The 23,415-nt window shown below is 37.1% G+C and overlaps 1 protein-coding gene and 1 long non-coding RNA gene across 6 annotated transcripts in view; both read left to right on the top strand.

The window, feature by feature from the left end:
- The first annotated feature begins 5,040 nt into the window (after window positions 1-5,040).
- Window positions 5,041-5,587, top strand: LOC306992756. Its single transcript, XR_013796338.1, has 3 exons — window positions 5,041-5,099; window positions 5,193-5,270; window positions 5,397-5,587. It is a non-coding gene; the product is annotated as an uncharacterized lncRNA (long non-coding RNA).
- Window positions 5,588-6,691: 1,104 nt separating this feature from the next.
- Window positions 6,692-23,415, top strand: part of pfkpa (phosphofructokinase, platelet a) — a 29,696-nt gene continuing 12,972 nt past the window's right edge. For 3 of the 5 annotated variants that reach the window (XM_079601077.1, XM_079601079.1, XM_079601080.1), the window contains exons 1-13: window positions 6,692-6,950; window positions 11,306-11,379; window positions 12,119-12,196; window positions 13,550-13,739; window positions 13,998-14,163; window positions 14,290-14,334; window positions 14,486-14,594; window positions 17,262-17,357; window positions 18,843-18,935; window positions 19,445-19,570; window positions 19,981-20,045; window positions 20,728-20,797; window positions 22,452-22,598. In XM_079601077.1, coding sequence (XP_079457203.1) covers window positions 6,860-6,950; window positions 11,306-11,379; window positions 12,119-12,196; window positions 13,550-13,739; window positions 13,998-14,163; window positions 14,290-14,334; window positions 14,486-14,594; window positions 17,262-17,357; window positions 18,843-18,935; window positions 19,445-19,570; window positions 19,981-20,045; window positions 20,728-20,797; window positions 22,452-22,598 — 1,350 coding nt within the window. In that variant the 5' untranslated portion in view covers window positions 6,692-6,859. Of the gene's footprint in view, window positions 6,951-11,305; window positions 11,380-12,118; window positions 12,197-13,549; window positions 13,740-13,997; window positions 14,164-14,289; window positions 14,335-14,485; window positions 14,595-15,057; window positions 15,154-17,261; window positions 17,358-18,842; window positions 18,936-19,444; window positions 19,571-19,980; window positions 20,046-20,727; window positions 20,798-22,451; window positions 22,599-23,415 lie in introns of all 5 variants that reach the window. The other 2 variants (XM_079601076.1, XM_079601078.1) reach the window with 1 other exon arrangement.

Below are 23,415 nucleotides of genomic sequence, written 5' to 3'. Positions count from 1 at the left end.
CTGCCTTCCCCGTCAATAAGGTGAGCACAAAGGCTACCTTGGCACTCTCCTGGCTGAAGGTTCTAGGTTGGAGAGAGAAATGCATTGCGCAACGGGTTAAAAATGCTCTACAAAAGCTGGGCTCACCCGAGTATGATTCTGGAATAGGCAGTCGGGGCTCTGACTGGGAGGCTCCCTCAGATGGTGTGGGGGGAACGGCCGATGTGGGTGGCGCAGTGGGAGCTCGCAGATGTTGGACTTGCTGGGTGAGCTCGGACACCTGCGTCACCAATGCCTGAACAGCCCGTGCTGTCTCCGTCAGACCTTTCTCCTGATTGTCCATGCGCTGGATGCTGGAGTTGACGAACTCATCCAAACTGGCTGGGTTACTCGCTGCTTCCATGAAGAAGGTCAGATCGTTCTGTCACGATCAATCACAGGAAGCAAGTATGCAAGTAATATCTTTATTGAGGTAGTAGGAACCACAAAAGTAGCAGGCAGACAGGCTGGCAACGCAGGGACTAGATGGTCAGATGCTGGTGCGGAAGTGTAGAGGTGATGAGACAGTGAAGAATCCAGGTGAACACAAAATCCAGATGAACACGGAACAGGAAACGAGGACACGAACTGAAACTCCGACTGGACTGGATACACAACACTGAAGACATCAAACAACGATCTGACAAAGAGAAGAGATTGTGATGAGAATATATAGGAGAGTTAATAAGCAGCAGCTGGTGCGGGGAATGAGATCAGCAGGTGCGGGGAATGAGATCAGCTGATCAGCGGTAACGAGCGGTAACGCCCACTCACACACACACAGAACAACAAATACACGAGACACGAAGAAAACAGTGAATTCATGAACCGTGACACAGTACTGATGAAAAGCTAGGACTGGGCAGGACGGGACAGTGACATTTTTAGGGCGGGGCTTAGCAAAGGGTCTATTATTTATTACTCACATTTAATACACATTTCATTCCACAGAATTATGCCTCTTTTTGGCAACACACTGCACAGATGAACTTGCATAGATTTAGTGTGGGCCTAATTACCGTTTATCTGAGAATCCTAAGCATGAATTAACCTTTTTATATCTTACTTCCTTTATTTCAATTGTAAATAGTTTAGAAAAAGGAGTTATGCCAAGAAACTGTGACAATTTCGTTTTTGAAATACTGTGTTTTACTGCCCCAACGGGTTTCAGGATTTACATTAATAGTTGCTCTTTCCTGAAACACTGACAGCTCTGTTGTGCTTGGAAGATTGTGTAGAATTCCTATCCGCTGCTGGGACCTTAAACTGAAACCACAGAGGGTGCATGTAAAAAAAAAAAAAAACATATAATATATATATGTTTTTTTTTTTGTTTTGTTTTTTAAATATATAATACTATAAATATATTTAAAAAAAATAATAAATAATAATAATAATAAAAAATAATAAAAAAAAAATATGTTGAATTTTAGTTTATTATATATATATATATATATATATATATATATATATATATATATATATATATATATATATATATATATATATATATATATAATAAACTTTCACTTTGCATGCACTTACAAAGGATGAGGACTTGGGCCTGAATCAACATGGTTTGCCATCATTACTGTTCGTATGACTGTGTGTACAAGTGCTGAGGAAGATTCAGAGCTAAAATAAAATGGGCGTTTGGTTTCCGACATGCGCTGTAAGCGGTCGACCAATCACAACAGACTGGACCGTTTGACCAATCAGGAGGAGGCTCTCGGAGAGGGGTTTAAAAAGACTGAAACATTTATTTCAGACACTGCGAGAAAAGAGCTGATGTTGCAATATATTGTAAGAAAATGACAGTGTTGTTTGGCATTGGATGCATCTAAACCTGTTGTAGGGGACTCCACAACTAAATTAGGAGCATAATATAGGGAAACTTTAAAATAAGATAATACAACTAAAAATCAAGATATTTCTTATTTTAATTCAGTTCTAAATTTCTGGAATTCTAAAACTTTTAATTTATTTTTTTTTTTTATTTTTTTTTTAGTTTCTTATTTTATAATGCACTATAAGGCAACCAATCACACTCAACTTAGGTTAATATGCAGCTCCAATTATAGTCAACTTAAATACTTTTGTTCATCTAATGTGTAAAATGTAGTCTTTTGAACTTAAAAATGTCAAGGCAACAAAATATTGTTTCGCATTTAACAATGCAAGAGGGAATTCTGGTTCAAATCTAACTGTGAACATTATTTGCCTTTTAAAACTAGAGACAATTATTTGACCCTGTCCTGATATTTCATAAATATTTCATACAAAAGTTGTAATGATGCACATATACCTCAACACACAAAAATCAAGCATAATGATGTTATTATGTTTGAGTAATAAATAATTAAATTGCCTCTTGACTACTGATAACATGAGGGATAAAAGTCATCCTGATCTCAATGATCAATACAGTCAAGGTGTTAGATCACTATTTCAGATATGTCAAGAGTTGGAGCTTTAACCGATTCGTTTGTGCAAAAAGGCAGTTGCAAAATTGTTCTGGGTGTTGCTAGGGTGTTGCTAGGTGGTTGCTGATGTAAGTACGGTTGCAGTAATATCACACCCTCTCCTCAACAAGCCCAGTGACATGTACTTTCCACATTCTAAATAAAGCAATAACCTACATTTTGCTGCCAAAATTGCATCACCGGTGTAGATGAAAGAATAGATATGATATTTGTGCCTGGTTTCAAGGAAAGGTACTGTGCAGTGCATGTTGGGACAGGCTTTATTCTATATTTGTCTTTTGTGAAGAAGAGCCTGTTTTTCTTCACTGGATTTCAGTTTTCTTTTCCAATAATGGAGACTCAGATCAGTGCATCGTCACAAAACATTTCCAGGTAAATAGTTACATACGTTTCAAGTAAATAATGGCGGTTCATTCAGGGTTTCCACGCTGTTTGACTGCAAAATTTCCTTGACTTTCCAGTCATTCATCAAAAAATATTTTACTTATTTAAAACATTGCTCTTTTTTTATTTCTATTTAATGCAAAAATGTCCATTACTTTTTTTTGAGATTTGTTTGAATTAATTTCTATGATTAGGCCTGGAAATAACACTTTTCACATTCCCTGATAGTTCCAAGTTTTCCATGACTGTATGGTCCTAAAACAATTTTGTGCAAGAGTTGATTGTGCAAAACAATGTTCATTGATAATTTTGGTAAACAATTAATGCTTTGCATATGTTTCGCCACATGGTGCATGTTATGTAAGACCATTAAGTACAATAGACTAAGAGTAAAATGTGCAGTATATGCATCTCCACCAACTGCTGCTCAGTTCCACTAAAGTGATTCTCATGTGTCAGCATGGACAGTGACACTTTCACTTTCATTTCCCATGCACACATGCCATCCAACTTTCACCACAACACGACACACGGTTGACATGATCAGGGAACCTTCAGTGCCGCAGGGAAATGATATGACGTCAATCACAATAGAACAATGCATCTTATCCTTCTGTTAACATAATAATGCTTTACAGTTACACCTGTGACTTTTCTCGTAATACGTCTCGGCTTCTCGTACTCGCTCTGCATTCTGTTTGGTCGAATTGTGATAATTTTTATTAATTATGTAAGTACTAGCATAATAACTGAATTCAACTACACTTGATGAACCAAAACAATGCATTTAATAAATGTGCATGCAACAGCCTAATTCATTTATGTGCATAGCTTTTCCACAAGAAATTTGGATAATGTTTCTTGAGTTTAATGAATATTAATATACATAATTACTATACATAATGCTGCACCTACATGTCAACTAACTCTAGAGTATTAGTAAACTGTTAGGTTCGGGTTATTGGAATAAGTCAATATGTACATGCAAATTTACTTGCTTTAATAGTCAGAAGACCGTCTGTTGGTGAACAATGAAAATAAAGTGTTAGCAGATATTAAGCAGACAGTCTACTAATACTTTAATGAGAGTTAGTTTACTTGACATGTAGTTATTGTTAGCAGATAGGGGACCATCGAAATAATGTTAATGTTAATAAATAAAAAAATATATACACATTTCATATATATATATTTTTTTTTTTAAATAATTAACAAATTAATAAAATAGTCATTTAAAAAGATTGTTTGAAAAAGAAACATTTAAATAAATAACATAAATCATATTTAAATGGTGGAAAAAAGCAGTTGCAGTGATGCTGTAAGTGCCGCCCACAGTATCAGTTAAACACCCCCACACTTTCCACTGACAGGAACTTCCTTGAGGAATACCAGAATTTGGGCATCCAAAAAAAAAGATGTCCTGTTTCATTTTTACCCTACCTGACAGGTGTGGTCAGTGTTTCTGGCCTGTTTCATTTCGACCCAGAATGACAGGTGTGGTGCAGCAGGTGACACTTCTCACGGTATAAAAGACACAGCAGAGCAGTGTCACATCAGCATCTCACAGCATCTCAGCTCCTGATCACACAACCACAACAGAAGGTGAGCATTTCTGCAAACTTTCCATATCAAGTACACATTTAACAGTCATCTTGCATGAGTGTTTAAGTGCGATTCTTATAATGATGAAGATTATCATGCTTTCAGAAAATATGGTCTGGATTCGAATCATCCTCATTTGCACGTCCATGTCTCTGCTGCAAGCCCATAAGGAGTGCACGAGACACATACATTGGGACCATCTCATTCAGTCTTTAAATTCAATGGTAAGTGTCCATAACTCTGATTTAAGGATTTTCAATATAAACTTGCAACATGAACTGAACGCATACGCTTTGTGTTTTCAAAGGGCACTGCGATATCTCATGATTGTGCATTTGATTATGAAGAAGACAGTCTGTGTGATCCACGTCATCTGGTCAATATGGTTTGTACATCTGCAATCCTTCTTTATATTATATTATATCTGATTAAAGGTGTTTTATACAAGTCAATTATAATGATAAAATGAATATTTGCTATTTACAGGTGGATCATAATGCAGTCCTTCTGGTTGACATTGTCAAGAAAGCAGAAACAATGTACAGGGAGAATCCGAACCCAGGGGCGTTTATTGATACTCTCCGTCACGCCCGTCATACCCTGAGCAATTGCGTAAGAATCACAGAATGTGGCATTAGAAGTTATGATACAGTCACAGAGCTTATTGTCAACATGATAATCACGCTGTCTGCATTTCTTCGGTAGGTTCATCACTCTGGAAATGTTGAAAAGGAACCTGTGATCACATGCTTTAAGAAATTAGATGCTTTTCTTAAGAAAAAGGTAAGACTATCTATCTATCTATCTATCTATCTATCTATCTATCTATCTATCTATCTATCTATCTATCTATCTATCTATCTATCTATCTATCTATCTAAATGTCTATAAATATATATTTTTTTTCAGTCCCACTCACATTGTGCATGGGAAATCATTAATTCAAAACTGAGAGAGATTCTTCAGAGGCTGGAGAAACGCTCCACCAGAAGGCGCCGTTAGAGACGTTATGCATGTCTTTTGCATATATTTTTTAAAAGTTATGAAAATGTACATAGTATGCAAAATGTTTCAAATTCATATTTTTTTGAGTGTGTGATAAGCTTGATTGATATAAGCCTTTTTATATATTTTTAAATGTAAAATTATGTTATGAAATGCACATATTGTAATACACGAAATGTTTCAAATTCATGACATTTTGAGTCATGAACAGTTGCTGTGTGAGATTTGTATACTCTAGATTATTTATATATTTTACTGTTAAAATGTGAGTCTTCATTGTACTGTATATGATCTGTAATTGAACAAAAATAAAAAAAAGAATATGAATAAAATCTCTGTTTCATACTTCTGTCATATGGTGTTGGGATTGAATATAAATAGACAGTATATATATTAGGCCTTATTACAACAGCTTTTTTAAATTGTGCCTCAGAAAAAAACTGTTGTGCATTTTGAGACAAAACAATGACAGTGACATGTTTTAAGAGATGTCAGTGCAAGTTACTTTCAGTTTAAACAGCTCAAACATACATTTTAGTTTGGGACTAACTTAAGGCTTGTATGTGAAACCAGGGGATAATGTGTTAGTATACTGAGGTACTATACAAAAAGAATAAAACAATACTTTGTAAACAAATATTTAGTAAAATACTTTAAAACAAAGTTTTTTGTATATTACAATATTTTTAATAAAACAAACCTAGAAAATATATATAACAAAAAACCTGTCACTGCCATATGATCAGTTGGAAGAATCGCCTAATTCAGAATATAATCTTCATTCTTAGAAATAACAACAATCCTGAGTGACTGAAATTCCCTTGCAGTTCTTATACTAACCAACAGACGACAGCATGCTCTAAAGATAACGGTTTAAAAGCTACACAACACAAATGAATAGCAAGATTGTATGTTAAAAAGATAGCAAGATGCCCATGTTCATTTTAATCTATAATTTAATTGCACCGTAAAAAAAAAAAAATAATATATAGGTGTAACATACTGTACATTAAATTTGAACGATTTGACAGCGTCTGACAGTTACCGGAAATATTTGCCGGACCATATTTGTCCAATGCAAAATGATCGTCCCGCCTACATCACCTTCCTACACGGAAACGTCGCCGAGAGCGGCTACTATTGGTCAACCTTCTGACAAGAATTCTTGACCTATTCAGCCATTGGCTGAGAAATCTGTCAGTCACAGAAACTGTTGATGCAGGTTGAGGAGAGGACGTACAGGAGGAGACCGCTGCTGAGAGAAGAGGAGAGGGGAGAATAGTCCCTCAACCGGCACACTTTCATATAGAGTTTAATTTATGAATTAATTATTCTTTTAACATATTGTAAGTATTAAAAAAGGGGAAATGGCTCAGCCAGACAATAAGAAGTTCTTCGAGAACCTGACGGGCGCTGGGAAAGCCATAGCAGTGCTGACGAGCGGAGGAGATGCTCAAGGTACAGTAGACATCTCACTGACATCTCATGATAGCTTTCCTATATTGTATCACTTTAACTTATGATTATTATCTGTGTGATATCCTATTAAAATGTTCAGAATGTTCTCCCTATCATTATGACATCTGATGTTCATTCTGGTACGTAGGCTACTTATTATACAGAGCGATTCACTGTTATCAGTGTTAAATTGACAGCTCCGTCATTAATCAGTTACACTGTATACATGCAACTTTGTTACAACCTTATACTTAGATTCGCTTCTCGTTAGGATGGATGAAATGGCCCTTGAGGGCCTGAGGAGATTGAAATGTAATCATCAGATAATCACAAGGTCATATATCTTGCATTGTGATGCGTTTGACTGACACATTGTTGATGTTTAGGGCATAGGATTTAGGGCATAGGATAGGAATGTCTGTCATTATTTAGATCCACCACCGCTGGCTGTCCAGGCTGGCTAATATCAATAAATGAAGGTTGAGATGATGGTGAGGATGCAAAATTCACTATTCTGCTACATCTTGCTACATTACAGATGACAGTGAAGCTTTAATTTCTGGCATAACGTGTTCATATAACGGACAGCTTTCTCTTGCGTTTCTATTATGTAATGTTAGGTGTGTATGTGATTGAATAGCATTTATTCCAAATGAATGTCACTGCATTGCGGAATCACGTGACCTTCACGAAGAGCACGTAGCATGTCATCTTCACTGCCACCATCGAGCCTAAAAGATTCTGATGCTTGCTTATGTTTGCTTAAAATTAATAACCGTCTTGTCTTTTACCTCATATCGGCGCTTTTCTGTCTGTCAATCATCGATGTGAAGTTTTTTCGCCTTCAACCAGGAAGTTGCTGCGCAGTCACTTTCCCGTGTTTATCGCGTGCAGGTGCTTTTTAAAAGTCATGTTTGTTTCTTCATTAAGTGGCCTATTTTGTAAAGAATAGGTGAATTATGTGACTTTAAGGGTTTAACGCGTATACAGGATGCGTACGTGAGGAGACCCGTTTGAGCCGGTACGTCACAGGAATCTGAGTCATGTGACCAACGCGCGCCGCTTCATGAACCAAAGTCACGTTTCTCGCAGTCATAATTAAACATTATACCTTTGCTGTAAGAATTGAATACGTGCATTGGATTGAATACACGAAGACGCTGTTTTTACCTGATCTGACCCTTATAATGACTTGTGTAACCCAGTCAGGATGATTCAGTCATATTACAATAATAATAAAAAGTTAGTTCAGATGTGCACATGAAGTGCACTTTTACAACCACATTGCAAAGACTAGTAGTTCCTTTAGAAATTACAGTCTAGTTTATTAGACCATTTCAGTCACTCCTTTATAAAAGTATATTATTTTTAAGCCTATTATTATTTTTGACTGTAAGACTTACTGTGTGGTAAAAACATTTACATGTAATTTCATAGTAGTTAATGAGTCACCAAATGCAGTGTCACTACAGTAGTGACTGATCTGATGTAACACTCATGCAATGTTAGTCAGTTCAGTGGCTTAATGTATACGTGCACATTTCTCAGTCAATCGTAGGCTATACGTGTTATGAAATCATTCATTGACACTCAGTGTTGGGGGTAACGAGTTACAAAATAACGGATTACAGTAACGATATTACTTTTTTGGGTAACGAAGTAAAGTAACGCATTACACTAAAAATATCAGTAACTATACTACTTTACTAGACTATAGGAACGCGCTTTCCTGCGTTACCCAAGCCGTGTTTTCATGTGTGTAAAGCTCTGATCTGTCGAAGTGGTGCGTGCATGCCTGTGTGTGTGTGCTTGCCTGGGCACCGTTGCCATAGAGATCGATTTGAGTGACGTAGCTGCTGGTGCGAAGGACAGAGAGGAATGGAGATGGAGACGGAGACGCGAGTTTCGGCCAGTGGCGATATTCACATTACTTTCAGTTTGTTGCTCGAAAGGACAAAAATATTTGCCAGAAATTCACTCTATGCCCTGGCAGGCAAGTACTGGACATCGGGACTACCGGGAGATTCACGGCTTTTTGGGCCGATCCGATGCATCTAAAACTTTTTTGTTCGTTTGTCTTAACGGCTCATAAAACTCGTACATCGGCGGCCCATTCGTTTTGTTTTGCTTAATTGGCGGCGCTGGGTAAGTGCAGGTGTAATGCATTGGTTAAAAAAAGTCAGCATTAGTTTTTTTTCTGACAGACCGGCCCATGAAACACGTAGATTGGCCCATTGGTTATTTTCTTGATTGACACTGGACTGGCCCAATCACATCTTTAAACGCCTCCCCCTTTGGGCTTTGAGCGAGCGTGCAGTGTCAGTGTATCGGTCAAAATCTCTTATATACGGTCTATGGTCAAAATACAGATGGAGAAGAAAGTTTCAGTTTTGCAGTTTCCGTCAAAATAAAATACAATATTTATCTCTGTCCAGCCCTGATCATGTGTCTACCACCACGGACATAATCCTGTTGTTTGTAGATTTTACAGTGAGGCATATTTCTTTGTGCAGACAGGGATAGTTATTTTATATGGTTTTACATGCCATTTTTATCGGCTACATTTATAAACACTATGCGGACATGCAGGCTAAATGATGATAGGGCTATGATGTTTGTCCATGTATCTAAGAAACGGGAAAGTAAAGTAATAAGTAGTGAAGTTACTTTTCAAATGCAGTAACTAGTAAAGTAATCTCATTACAATTTACAGAAGTAACTAGTAACTAGTAACTAGTTACTTTTTTTGAGTAACTACCCCAACACTGTTGACACTTTAGAGCAGCTGCAGGACATACATAGCAGGACTTCATTTGTTGTCTGTTTAGATAAACTGATAGACAGTGACAGATTGAGATCATGGTGAAATTGACACCTTCAGTCATTGATTTGACTTTTTCAGCACCTGTTGGGCTGCTAGAGCTCTCATCTGACTTCAGATATAGCAATCTGGTGAACAATGGAAACAGGTGGAAATCCCAAATACTTGCATTGTAGGAGGAACCCAAGCTATCTACAGATCTAAAGACTGTTGACCACCTAGAAACCACCAAGCATTGTTGTTTCCATATGAATTCCTTTCTCCAAAAGAACACAAAAAGACTGAAAATAAATAGTTTTCCATGTAAAACCTAATGTATACTTTGGTTTTTACTAGAACAGGGCTATTCAGTCTTGTATGCCACAGCCCCCAAAATATGACCATCCACATGCAAGGGAACCCCATCCTAAAATTGAAAAGGCAGCTAAAAAAAAATAATGTATAAAGACACAATTAATACTGTGAAAAATGAATGTTATAAATGTGTAAAAAAAAAAAAAAAAGTGTTCCCACTGTAGAACTACTGTAGTAGCAAATTTAATTTATTTTAATCAATTTATTTTAGTGACTTAGTTTAATTTGATTTTTTTGCACTTCTTCTTTCATTTATTTAAAATTAGTTTTATTTTAATTGCATGTTTTTTATTTTTTTTAATCTATTTTAATCTAATATATGTATTTATTTATGTATATTTTAATCAGATTTATTTATTTATTTTTATCCTATTTTTTTTATTTATTTAGTTTTTACACCATTTTTCCTCTAAACTTCTCTAAGCTCTTCCACATACCATCTAGCACTCCTCAGTTTGACACATGCACACTAGAAAGTTTCATATTTGTCCAGTGTCTGTGCTATACTATACTATCGTCTATACTATAAAAGGCTACACATTTTGCTGTACGCAAATGCTAAGCGCTCACGTCCAAACTGAACGTGAAGATTATCAGTGAATAATGGCATGAATGTAAGTTTGTCATGAATGACTTCAGAGGACTAGGAGGAATATAGTGCGTGAGTCGTGTGGACTACACGAATCTGCTGAAATGTATTCACCTTTTTTTCTTTAAGAAATTGAGCTCTTCTACTTTTCACACTGGTTCTTTCTTAGTAACTTCGTCCCAGTCAGTTGTAATGTGCTACCTAATAACAGCAGTGTAGCTTTCAGTGGGCAAATTTAGCAGATTTAACCATTTGTTATGTTATGGACATCACTCTAGCACACAGAATGAATGTTTTGACATTGAAAGCTATATTTCCTTCCCATTGCTTGAACAGAGAGGTACTTTAAGTTTGAAGTCTGAGTGAGTTATTATAGGAGGAGGCTAGCAACAGTTGACCAAATATGGAAGAAAATTACTTTAGTTCCCCTAAAAGTTTTTATAATATGCTGTACAAAAACATTCCAATAACCCTCACATTACAATATCAAGTGCTAACCTAAACAAAAAGCCATTTATAACCTGTTGTCTTAGTATTATACTATAGCTATTCCTCTATAAAGTGATTTGTGAGTTGTGTCTCTGCATCCAGGGATGAATGCTGCCGTTCGGGCTGTTGTCCGTATGGGAATCTATGTAGGAGCCAAAGTCTACTTCGTTCATGAGGTCAGTCTCTAGTTCATCCATACGTAATTCAGATGATACTGTTAGGCTGGTATGTCTTATGATGTGTAAACATTAAGACAAACTAGTGTCTATGTCAGTGCTGTGCAACATATGGGTCTAATGGCTCTCGATGTTGCTGTTCCCCTTTCCAAATGGCCAATCATTTATTTCCAATATAAAAATGTTAATATTTAGAGACGTATTATGAGTACACACAGCCTTTTTAGTTAAACAAGTCATGCATTATACATGATATTAATCTGCTACAGAGTTGTTGGAATTGCAGAACTGTTTTGAGTTAAAGGCCTGTATACCTGGCCTCATATAAACATGAATTTTCCATTAGCATCACATGATAAGCCCTGAGATGTCTGGCTGTGATGGGCCAAACACCTTCGCCCACTGTGCTCTTATGCAATGGCTTCAGTGAAGAAGCCCACACATCCATTTTCTCCTGATCCCTCATTATTTAAGGTGAAACGTGTCATTTGTTAAATCGTTTGCTAAGGCAAGTGTTGCTAATGATGCAGAAATGACACACTTCATCGTTAACATCAAGATTGTGCCATGTAGCAAACACAAAGCCATGTCTTTGCCAAGCCAGAACATTGCGTGCCAATCTCAGTAAGCTGCTTCATAAGATTAAATGGAGAATTGAATTCATTTCTGGTGACTAAGAGGTTATTGAAGGATAGGAGGAGGGATTTTATTTATGTGTTTGTGTGTGTGTGACTTACAGGGTTATCAGGGTATGGTGGATGGAGGCGACAACATCAAGGAGGCGAAATGGGAGAGTGTGTCCAGCATGCTGCAAGTGGTGAGTGTGATGAGAATCATACGACCCCTCAAAGCACTTATACATACCTCTGCTCGTACTGTCACACAGTTATCGGTTACTATTCATAGTCCTCACAAATGTAAGGCCATTTAAAAGTCTCAAATCTGATTTCAAGAGGTATTTGGGGATAGAAAACAGGAATTACAATACAGCCTAATGTGATTGATTATTACACTTTAAAAGGCTATGATTTCATTCAATGTGAGATATGCATGATTTAAAGTAAAAATGCGGTGCTGTTGCGCATTCTACAGGCTTGCGGTTTCAGAGCAGTTTGCAATAAATTAATACCATGCATTTATGCCAAGCGATTGCTTATGATCAACTCTTGATCATTTATGAAAATGTTTACCTTATGGTGTTTATATCATAGATGCAAACGTGTTGCCTTGTTATAACAAGCACTGCTGCTTTGTAAACGGGTTACCAGCGCAACCTACTGTCAGAGAGTGTTAGTTCAGACCAATGTGAAAAACAACCCATATTTTATCAGGTCAACTCTCTGAATAGTTTTAGCAGGTTTTTTAATTTGGTCCTGGTGGACTAGATCTGTTACGCTGCTGCTTCTGATTTTGATTATTGCTGCTGTGGTATGGCCTTGCAACTGCTAATAGAAACACTGACATGCTGCTGTGAGCATGTAAGATATGCTGCATAAACAGACATGCATACATCTCGTATCAGATCTAGGCAGGTGGAGCTGGGGGAGGTGGAGGGTTTCAGAGGAACTCTAATAGCGGTCTGCAGGACTAGCTTACAGCAAACAATGAACCAGACTATTTAAATGTTGAGCAAGCAATCTCGTTGGTTGCAGGATCAGCAGAGGCTAGTCAGCTTGTGTCATGCTGTAATCATGTGATTGCTTGTAGATTGCATGTAAAGGACCTGTATTACTGGGGTTTCATTACTGAACTAGATATTTATCATTTTGACTCATCCCTTTTCATAAAAAATAGTTAAAAGACTGAAATGTGAGGTTTATCATTTTATACAAGTTTTTGGCTTTGTCAAAACCTGTATTATTTGAGTTTATATTGTTACAATAATCATATTTACAGTCATTTTACAGTTTAGGATGTTACCATGGACATTGCGCTATACCTTACCCATAATGGTATTCATTTTATTTGGGCAAGAGTAAAAAACCTTACATTTGATTTTAAAACCCTGCAGATACCCTGCTGTGGTTACCACCCGTGATCTCACAAGGAGAAACTGATATCTGTAAACGTCACAGGGTTCTCTGACCATTCAGCAAACACCAAATAATGAGCCAATACCTTTTCAATCTCATGTTTACAATGGTTAAGATTTTGTGTGATTGTGTTTCAGGGCGGCACTGTTATCGGTAGCGCACGATGCAAAGATTTCCGCACGCATGAGGGTCGTCTGAAGGCGGCTCATAACCTGGTGAAAAGGGGCATCACCAACCTGTGCGTGATTGGAGGAGACGGCAGTTTGACCGGGGCCAATCTCTTCAGAGAGGAGTGGAGCGGCCTGCTGGCAGAGCTGGTCCAGCAAGGTATGAGCTGCAGACGACAGAGAGAAATACAATTAGTTTATTGAGGATGTTGTTTATTTCACATACAATGCGTTCTAGCTATTTTGCGTTCTAGCTTGAATTTATCTGAATTTTGAAAATATTGGTTAAGAACTATTTAATTACGGTAGGCTTAAATTAGCCCAAAAAATAAAGATTGATATGCAAATAATAATAAAAAAAATTGTCTACCGTCTAGAATTGGATCTTATAAGTTTTTTGTGTTATTTTTTATTATAGATCTGATTGATGAGGAGGCGGCTCAGAAATACTCTGCTCTTCACATTGTGGGCATGGTGGGCTCTATTGACAATGACTTCTGTGGCACCGACATGACAATAGGAACAGACTCAGCCCTCCACAGAATCATTGAGGTGGTGGATGCAATCATGACTACAGCTCAGAGGTACTTCAACTGTCCATAACAAAGCAGAAAAGGTTAACAATTGTGCAAGTTGTTTCTTGTGAAAAAATATGCCAATTTTTGAGTGATTCACATTTATTTGGCTAATATTTTTTTTGTGGTTTACAGTCACCAGAGGACATTTGTGCTGGAGGTGATGGGCAGGCATTGTGGGTAAGATTATTACATATTATCACAATCCATTTTGCCCTGGATGTGTTCAAAACATATTATTGGCATGTTTTTTGCGTTTAACGGTGAAATTATGCTGTCTACTGTCAAATCAGACACAGTTTTCTATATCTGTATGTGCTTGTGTATGAAGCTATCTGGCATTGGTGAGCGCCCTGGCATGTGGAGCTGACTGGGTGTTGATTCCTGAAATGCCCCCTGAGGATGGCTGGGAAGATAAAATGTGTCAAAAACTCTCTGCGGTAAAACAAAAATACATAATTTCTACTAAATCTACATGCACCACACGTGATATACTGTACTTCTTCACCTGACAAATCGTCAAAACCATTAAACTATGCTTGTGGTTGTACACAGTTTTGGGGAAGTGATTCTAAAACTGTTGCTTATTAAAAAAAATAGATGAACTAGAGTTAAGCTTCACTCATGATAAAGTATAATGTTCTCTGAAATGTATAACTTGCCATCACTACTTGCTAGAGACGTAGCTTTCTCAGTTATGTAAATAGTCATACTACTTGAAAAATTACACACTACTAAAATATTGGTTATACATACACATTTACAGTTTAAATAAGATATTGATCCCTGAGTCATCTGTGTTCAATTAATTATTTTACCACAAAATGTATTGTTTATTCGAGCATATTCTTCTGTTTGCAACATGCCTATGTTTTTTTGGAACAAATGTGTTCACTGCCCCAGACTCGATCCAGAGGTTCAAGGTTGAACATAATCATAGTCGCTGAAGGAGCCATTGACAGACATGGAAAAGCTATTACTTCTAGTATAGTAAAGGATGTGAGTACTGGATGTTTTCAAAGGGAGAGAGCAAAAATCTGGAATTCTCTGGAACTGCAGTTGCCCATCTCCAATTAAACTCCAAAAAGACCTAAAGACTTATGCTACAAATTCTACCACATGCCACACGATGTACAAGGGCTTTCACACTGACAGCAATTTACAGTGATAAATGGTGCACAAATCATTCTTTTTCAATAAGATCTGGCAATTTGAGGCATCATGGTAAATGGACTGCATTTATATAGCGCTTTCACAGACCCAATGCCCTCCAAAGCACTTTACATGTTGCCTCACATTCACCCATTCATACACCGACAGCGGTGTCAGCCATACAAGGCGCCATCCAGCTCGTCGGGAGCAGCTGGGGTTAGGTGTCTTGCTCATGGACACCTCGACACTTGGTCAGGTGGAACCAGGGATTGAACCACCAACCTTCCGGTTTGTAGACAACCTACTTGAACCACTAAGCCACTGCCACCCCTGATCATAATCGACAAAGATCTTTGGAAAAGTGGCAAAGGGTTTAGCACAACTGCCGAAAGCATTTGAAAACGGCAGTCCACTAGTCTTAATGGCCTTGACCAAAAGTACAGTGGCTTGGAAACTTTGACCAAAGGCACAGCGACTTCAGTCAAAAGTACACCAACATTATACGAACAGTGACTTAGTGTCCTCAACTGACAGTGATCAACAGTATATTAACTTTAAGACCTTGCCCAACAGCATAACCAAGTGAAGTCTGCGAACAACAAAAACCTTGACCAACAAAAAGTGTAGCGACTTGTTGACCATGATCAACAGTAAAGGAACTTTTCGATCCAACATAATAGTGACTTTAAGGCATTGACCAACTGTACTGCAACATGGTGACCTCGACCAACATTATATAGCGGCCACTTGGAGATCTCGTCCAAAAGTACAGCAACTTGATGACCATGACCAAAAGTGTAGCGACTTGGTGACTATGATCAACAGTACAACAACTTCTCAATCAACAGTATAGCTACTTTAAAACCTTGTCCAACAGCACAGCTACTTTAGGACATCAAACGACAATATTGTGATTTTTAGACATTGACCAACAGTACAGCAACTTGCCAACCAACCGTATAGTGACTTAAAGACCTTGAACAATAGTACAGAACCTGTAGTCCTCGGCCAACAGTACAGGGCATTGGCGACCTCAACCAAAAGTACAGCAACTTGGCGAACGACCAACAACACAGCCATGTGAGGACTTCGAACAAAAGTATAGCAACTTGGAAACCTCAACCAACAGAATATGAACAATGACTTGGTTACCTCAATCTACAGTACAGCAACTTGCTGACCAATAGTATATTGACTTTAAGACCTTGGCCAACAGCACAGTCACTTTGGGTCATCAAACAACAATATGGTGAATTGTAGAAATTGACCAGCAGTACAGCAACTTGCAGACCAACCATATAGTGGCTTAAAGACCCTGAAAAACATACAGCCACTTGGAGTCCTTGACCAACAGTACAGTGCATTGGCAACCTCAACCAAAAGTACTGCAACTTGGCGAACAATTCCAGACCTTGACCAACAACACAGCCACTTGGGGACCTTGAACAAAGGCATATCAACTTGGAAACCTCGACTAACAGTATATGGACAGTGTCTTGGCAACCTTGACCAAAAGTATATTGACTTGGTGACCATGTTCAACAGTACAGCAACTGCTTGACCAACAGCACATCGACTTTGGGACATTGAACAACAGTACAGCAACTTGCCGACCAACTATGTACTTAAAGACCTTGAACAGCAGCACAGCCATTTGGAGTCCTCGACCAAAAGTACAGCGACTTGGCGAACAATGTAATTGAATTGCTGTTAGAAAGAATGCACCTTAACTGGGTCGTGTGGTGTAGTGGTTAAAGATCTGGGTAGGTAATCTTGCAAGGAGCAAGCCACTCTCATTACTTTGAGCAACTTGAGCAAAAGTTGCTTCAGTAGAAATGGCGTTCCAGTAAGTGGCTATTTACTTCATGGGCCACTTCTGCAGCCTCAATTCCAGCTTTTTGAATCTCTCCCGTTGTTTTTGTCATCAGTTTGTGACCTGTCTCTTACCCTCATAGAAACGAGCAGGAATGAAAAGGCTGAATATCATAATAGTAGCTGAAGGTGCGATTGATCGTAACAACCAGCCCATTACCTCAGAACATGTAAAGAATGTAAGTACATGGTGTATAGAGATCCGGCTCCTGCATTGATCCCTGACCTCTCTGAGCTCTGTGTGTGCTCCCTCTCTGGCTTTGTCCTGTGTGGTTTGCTTAAACACACCCACACTCTTTTCTGGTAAGGCACATGTGGTCACCTCGAACATAACCAGCTATGGCTATCCTCTACTTAACTACTGCACGGCATCAGTGCATACGTGTCTTGAATGCTACCCGAAGCAGGAGCATGCACATTTCGTAGTGCTTTACAGTTCAGTCTTATCTGTTCTTTTCTTTAGAATAATTTGTGTTACAAGAAACATTAGGTAAGCGTCACTATTAGCATTGCTCATACTTTATTTAAAAAAAATCTCTAACCCTAAATTTTAATCTTCATTGCATATATCGTCCCACTTTATTTGTGCAACTGACATGAATTATATACTTGCAAAAAAAAAAAAAAAACTTCTACTTTCCAGAATACTATAAACTAGTGTACATGTGTGGGAGCCTAAGCCTTATCATGGGACAAAATATCATAGAAACATGGGAATTTTCTTCACACAGACAATATAAGAATCTAGTTTTAGTCATGCTTGTGGAAACATTTATGTTTTCTTTGTTCAGGTTATTCATAGTGAAAGGAAGTACATTTCCTCACCCTGAAAAAGGTCCTTCAGGAGTTGAATTATTTACAATGTTTAGCACCGTCTTTAACACTAACCGCTAAAAGATGGGTTCTAATTTACTGACTAGCATGGGACGCTGTTCTGGTTTCACCAATTAATGCTGAATCTCTTAATCTGCATGTGTGTTGCAGCTTTCTTGTGAATCTTTCTGCTAAATGCATGTAGTACTATGACTGATTTGTGTCTTCTGTGCTTGTACTTGGGTTTATCATTAAATAACTTTATACTGTATGCAATTTATATTCAGCAAAACATATAAAGGAACATTTGCCCCACAAATTTAATTCTGGCATCATTTACTCACTCATTAATGTCTCATATGACATTCTTTTTTCAGTAGAATGCCAGAGGAGATGTTATAGGTTAACTCAGCTCTTAAATATTATGAAAGTGGATGGTGACCAGGGGCCGTCTAACTTTTAAAAAGACAGAAGCATTATAAATGTGGTCCATACAACTCATGGACTATATTAAAATGTGATCTGTTCTTAAACAAAGCTAAGGTAAAATCTTAAGCTTTAAAATCTTTAAATTAACTTCATTGAATGGAAAAGAGCAGCTTGAACATTGATGCTATGAATAACTCAGTTTTGGGTTAATATATATATATATATTACTGTAAGATGTATAAACATTATGAAGACATGTTGTACTGAAAATTCAAAATGTTCATAGAAATGTGCTTTATTTGGAATTAAATGTTATCTTGCGTCGTGGACAAGAAGTTGTGTTGACAAAATATGACCTAAAACCTCTAAATTCCCTCGATTCCTATAATTCAAGTTTAAATCTTCTTTATTCCCTTTTCCAGCTGGTGGTTCAGTGTCTGGGCTTCGACACGCGTGTGACTATCCTGGGCCACGTCCAGAGAGGAGGGACCCCCTCAGCATTTGACAGGATTCTGGTGAGAAACTCCCGGGGATAAAAACAGGAGGGTTTGGGGGAGCTTAGATTCATTACATAAGCAGATTTCATGTCCACACACTGCAATTGCTCTGCTGTTCTAAAGTGCACTCTGGGGAACTGAGGGAAAAATAATGCTGGAAAAGAAAAACAGCTTCTTTCCTAAGTGGTCCATTTATTTTCAACGTTTTGTTTATGTACATTTTATGTGGCATGCTGTCGATTAACACAAATAACACTTACAGTAGGAAAAGTATAATAACCCTTGGATTCAACATGCATAAATTGGTTCTTGAATAAGCAACAGCAATAGACAAACACAGTCTGCTTAAACAAATAACACACACAAAAATATTTCCTCTTACACGTTATGTAAGCTGGTTGGAAAACATATGTAAATCCCTAGGGTGATTTAAAATGGCATTTTCTGTCATGTGAAACTATTTCTATGCATAAAGTGAGCAGGCTAAAGCACTACAGATTGCAATGGTGTTTTGTGTTTGTTGTCAGGCCAGTCGCATGGGTGTGGAGGCGGTTCTGGCGCTGCTTGAGACCACTGCAAACACGCCAGCCTGCGTGGTGTCTCTGTGTGGGAACCAGTCTGTGCGGCTGCCCCTCATGGAGTGTGTGCAGATGGTAAGGCTTGGACACATGCCACGTCGGGTTTAGTGCTGTGATAATAAAGATCCACGCTCATGCAGTTCAGCAGAGGAATGAGAGCATTGCATTACTGCCGCACTCATGAATCATTCTGGCATTTGCATCCCTATGAGCTGAATTTAATTGTATTTATTTAAATATTTAATAGCATTGTATAATTAAATAAAAATTAGAATTCAATAAATATAAAATGTGTCTGGACAGGTTGATTTAAATTCATTCATTACAGTAATGAAAAATGTGCTTAATTGAAATTGACATTAGTTTCACATTCTTTGTGGAAAATATTTTTTATGACCCTGACAGTGTTTCCAACAAATCAATTCAACCCAACATAATACATGTCATAATATCATTATAATGGAAGTGCTTTTTCTGTCTTGTAGACTCAGCAGGTGCAGAAGGCCATGGATGAGAAAAAATTTGAAGAGGCAGTGCGGCTACGTGGCAGGTGCGTTTGCTACGTTTAGTTTGAAACTTTGCTACTTTTAGTATCTTGACTGTAGTTTAACTTTGACTGCGAGTAGCATGTACACTACTTTTAAAAAATTCCGTGTTGGTAAGATTTTTTAGGATTTTATGAACGAATAGTCTTGTGCTCACCAAGACTGCATTTATTTGATCAAAAATACAGTGAGACAGTAATATCATGAAATATTATCATTATAATATATATAATTTATATATATAATTTATATAAATATATATAAAAACAATAATATAATTATTATTTTAAAGTGTAATTTATTCCTGTGATCAAAGCTGAATTTTCAGCATCATTACTCCAGTCTTCAGTCACATGATCTTCAGAAATCATTCTAATATGCGGATTTGAAGCTCAAGAAACATTTATTATCAATGTTTAAACCCGTTAAAGTTTTTATGGACACTGTGATAAAAATTCTTTCAGGATTATTTGATGAATAGACAACATTTATTCAAAATATATATTTTTTGTAATAATGTAAAAGTAACTTGATCAATTTAATGTATCCTCTAAAAAATGTTTTACTGACCCCACACTTTTGAACGGTAGTGTGTATGTTGTATGAATTTTAAGCATAACTACAAATATAACTCTTACATTTTATTAAATAGAATAATGACACTTATATGTTTGTGTTTAAATGCAGGAGCTTTGAGAACAACTTGAGGACTTACAAACTGCTGGCTCACCGCAAACCAGAGTCTGAACTTCCACACGTGAGTGTCGTAGCCTGAGAGAGACGCCGTGTTTGTTTTACCCTGGTGATCTTTTACTCCATCTCAACACAACACCACTTCTGTTGACTGACATCAGCATGCTGTTGGGTCAGACTTAGCTATTCACAACCCTCAGTACATGACAGAACGCCACCCCTAGCAGATGTGTCCAGTGGAAACCAAGATTAATTAGTCCTGTCACACATTCTGTGTGAATATTTCTGCTTGTGGATAGTTATTTTTAGCTCCATTCTCTAGCTAATATTATCTCAATGCCACAATATCCTTAAAGGGCACATTTTTTTGTAGCATTTATTTTTAGTGATCTAAGAGATCGGAATCATAATTGTCAGTGGATGATAAAACTGAGAAAAAAACAAAAACATGGAAGCAATTCATATTAATGGAAGCAAGCTATATTTAGAGACCAGAATATCATATTTTTGTTATGGACTCTTTTGAATTGGGCATCTCCCAGAACACCCTAGGAACTGCATAGCAATGCCCTAACAACCATCCATGATACACTAGCGTCATGGTGGCAAGTTTCTGCAGCTTAGATTCCATAAAAGATCTGCGTTGAGCATAACTGATTATTCTTCAAGGTTTACACTTGTTATTACAATGAATTTTACTTTATTTTTATTTTTTTTATTACAAATAGCAATTTCTCAATTTATTTCAAGGAAGAATATGTTTGAGCTTGACATAACTAGAAAAAAATTATATTTTAATCTGTTCCATGAATACATTTACATGACTTTTCCAGGTCTAGATATCACACTTTTAAAATTCCCTCCAGGTTTTCCAAGACCATGAAAACCCGGCATCAATGGTTCCATGAAAAACTACCATTTGGAAAGAGTGTACAAGCAAAACCATTAGATTTTAAACCTGGCTTCATCCAATTTTCAGATTTCCGTTTTAGAAATGTATGCAAACTAGTGCATATTTAAATAGATAATGCCTCATTAAAAAAGTGTAATATCTGTGGTGTCTTGCCTTTAAATAAGAATCTTAATTTTTAGCCATTTTAGCTTACTTTAAATATTGTCTCTTATTTTAAATAAGTTTAAGCTATTTTGGGGAAGCGTTTATAAGCACTAATGCTTAGTATATTTTCTGTTGCTTTTCTAAAAGCCTTGCGTAGAGAACAGGAGTCTTGAATGGAAAAGCTGCTACAACACAGTCAGAAAAGTCAAAAGGGCCGCTTGTCCAGAAGTGTTTAGTCAATACTCATTCTCTGATGCTCCGGGCTGTGTGTCGAGTAAACGAAAGACCAAATTACCCTGCGCCTATTGGAATGGAAAACAGATTGATGAATGCCAACGGCTGCTTGGAAACATTGTTAAATTCCTAATAGGCATTGAGTGGTAAAAACAAAAACATGAGGATGATCAAGAAGCACAAGGCCACAAATATATAGACATACCTGCTAGTTATATAAATGAATATGGCCTTTTTAGTTTGCTCTTCACATCAGCCTACATATATCCAACAGGACGCTTTCTGTATTTATTATAGACAACTGAACATAAGTCAATAGTTTAGCTGAAGCCTTGTACTAGCAAATGCTCAAGAAATGACATAAATGTAATTTATTGACGTATTTGTCAGCGTAATAAGCGATGTTATGTCTTCTTCCCCCATTCAGAGCAATTATAACGTGGCTGTGTTGAACGTGGGCGCCCCCGCGGCCGGCATGAACGCAGCCGTGCGCTCGGCTGTCAGAGTGGGCATCTCCGAGGGACACAAAATGTTTGCTGTCAGTGACGGTTTTGAGGGATTCTATAAGGGACAGGTAAATACATATTTACTTTTACATTCCAGTATTTAAGAATCATCAAGTAGGATTTAAACGCAATGGTTTATGGGAGTCATTGTGTAGGCGACGTAACACAAGAAACACAAACAATCTTTACATATACATCTTGTCCCACTTGGACCCCAAGGGGAGGCTGTTTATAAGGCCAAATGTGTTTTTTAAATGTATATAACATATGTAGTAGAGGATAAATAGTAGGATGGAGGATAAAAAACCTAGAACCTAGATATTTAGCAATATTTTAAAGAAAAAATAAAATATTTGATATAATTACTAAGTTGTATAGGGTATGCTAGTTTATTTGGCCAATAGGCTACATGTCTTTAAACATTTGTTGCTTTAGATACACTACCATTTAAAAGTTTGTGGTCAATGTTTTTTTTTGTATTTTTGTATTTTTTTTAGAAATAATACTTTTATTATAATATCAAGGATGCATTATATTGACCAAAAATTACAATAAATACATTTATAATGCCACAAAATATTTCTACAACAGTATTAAGCAGAATTACTTTTCAAGATAAAAAAAAAAATGTGTGCAGGAAATCAGGATCATGTGACGCTGACGAAGTAATGATGCTGGAAAATCAGCTTTGATATCACTGGATTAAATTACATTTTAAAATATATAAATATTTAAAATAAATGTTTTTACTGTATTTTTGCAGCCAAATAAATGCAGCCTTGATGAGCATATGATAGTTCTCTCAAAACATTAAACAAATTTGACCAACCACAGACTTTTGAATGGTAGTATTCATGTATTCATACGGCATTCAAGTTTTGTTGT

The sequence above is a fragment of the Phoxinus phoxinus genome, assembly GCF_949152265.1.
Source record: "Phoxinus phoxinus genome assembly, chromosome: 24".
NCBI lineage: Eukaryota > Metazoa > Chordata > Actinopteri > Cypriniformes > Leuciscidae > Phoxinus > Phoxinus phoxinus.
This window is presented reverse-complemented; position numbering and strand designations above follow the sequence as displayed.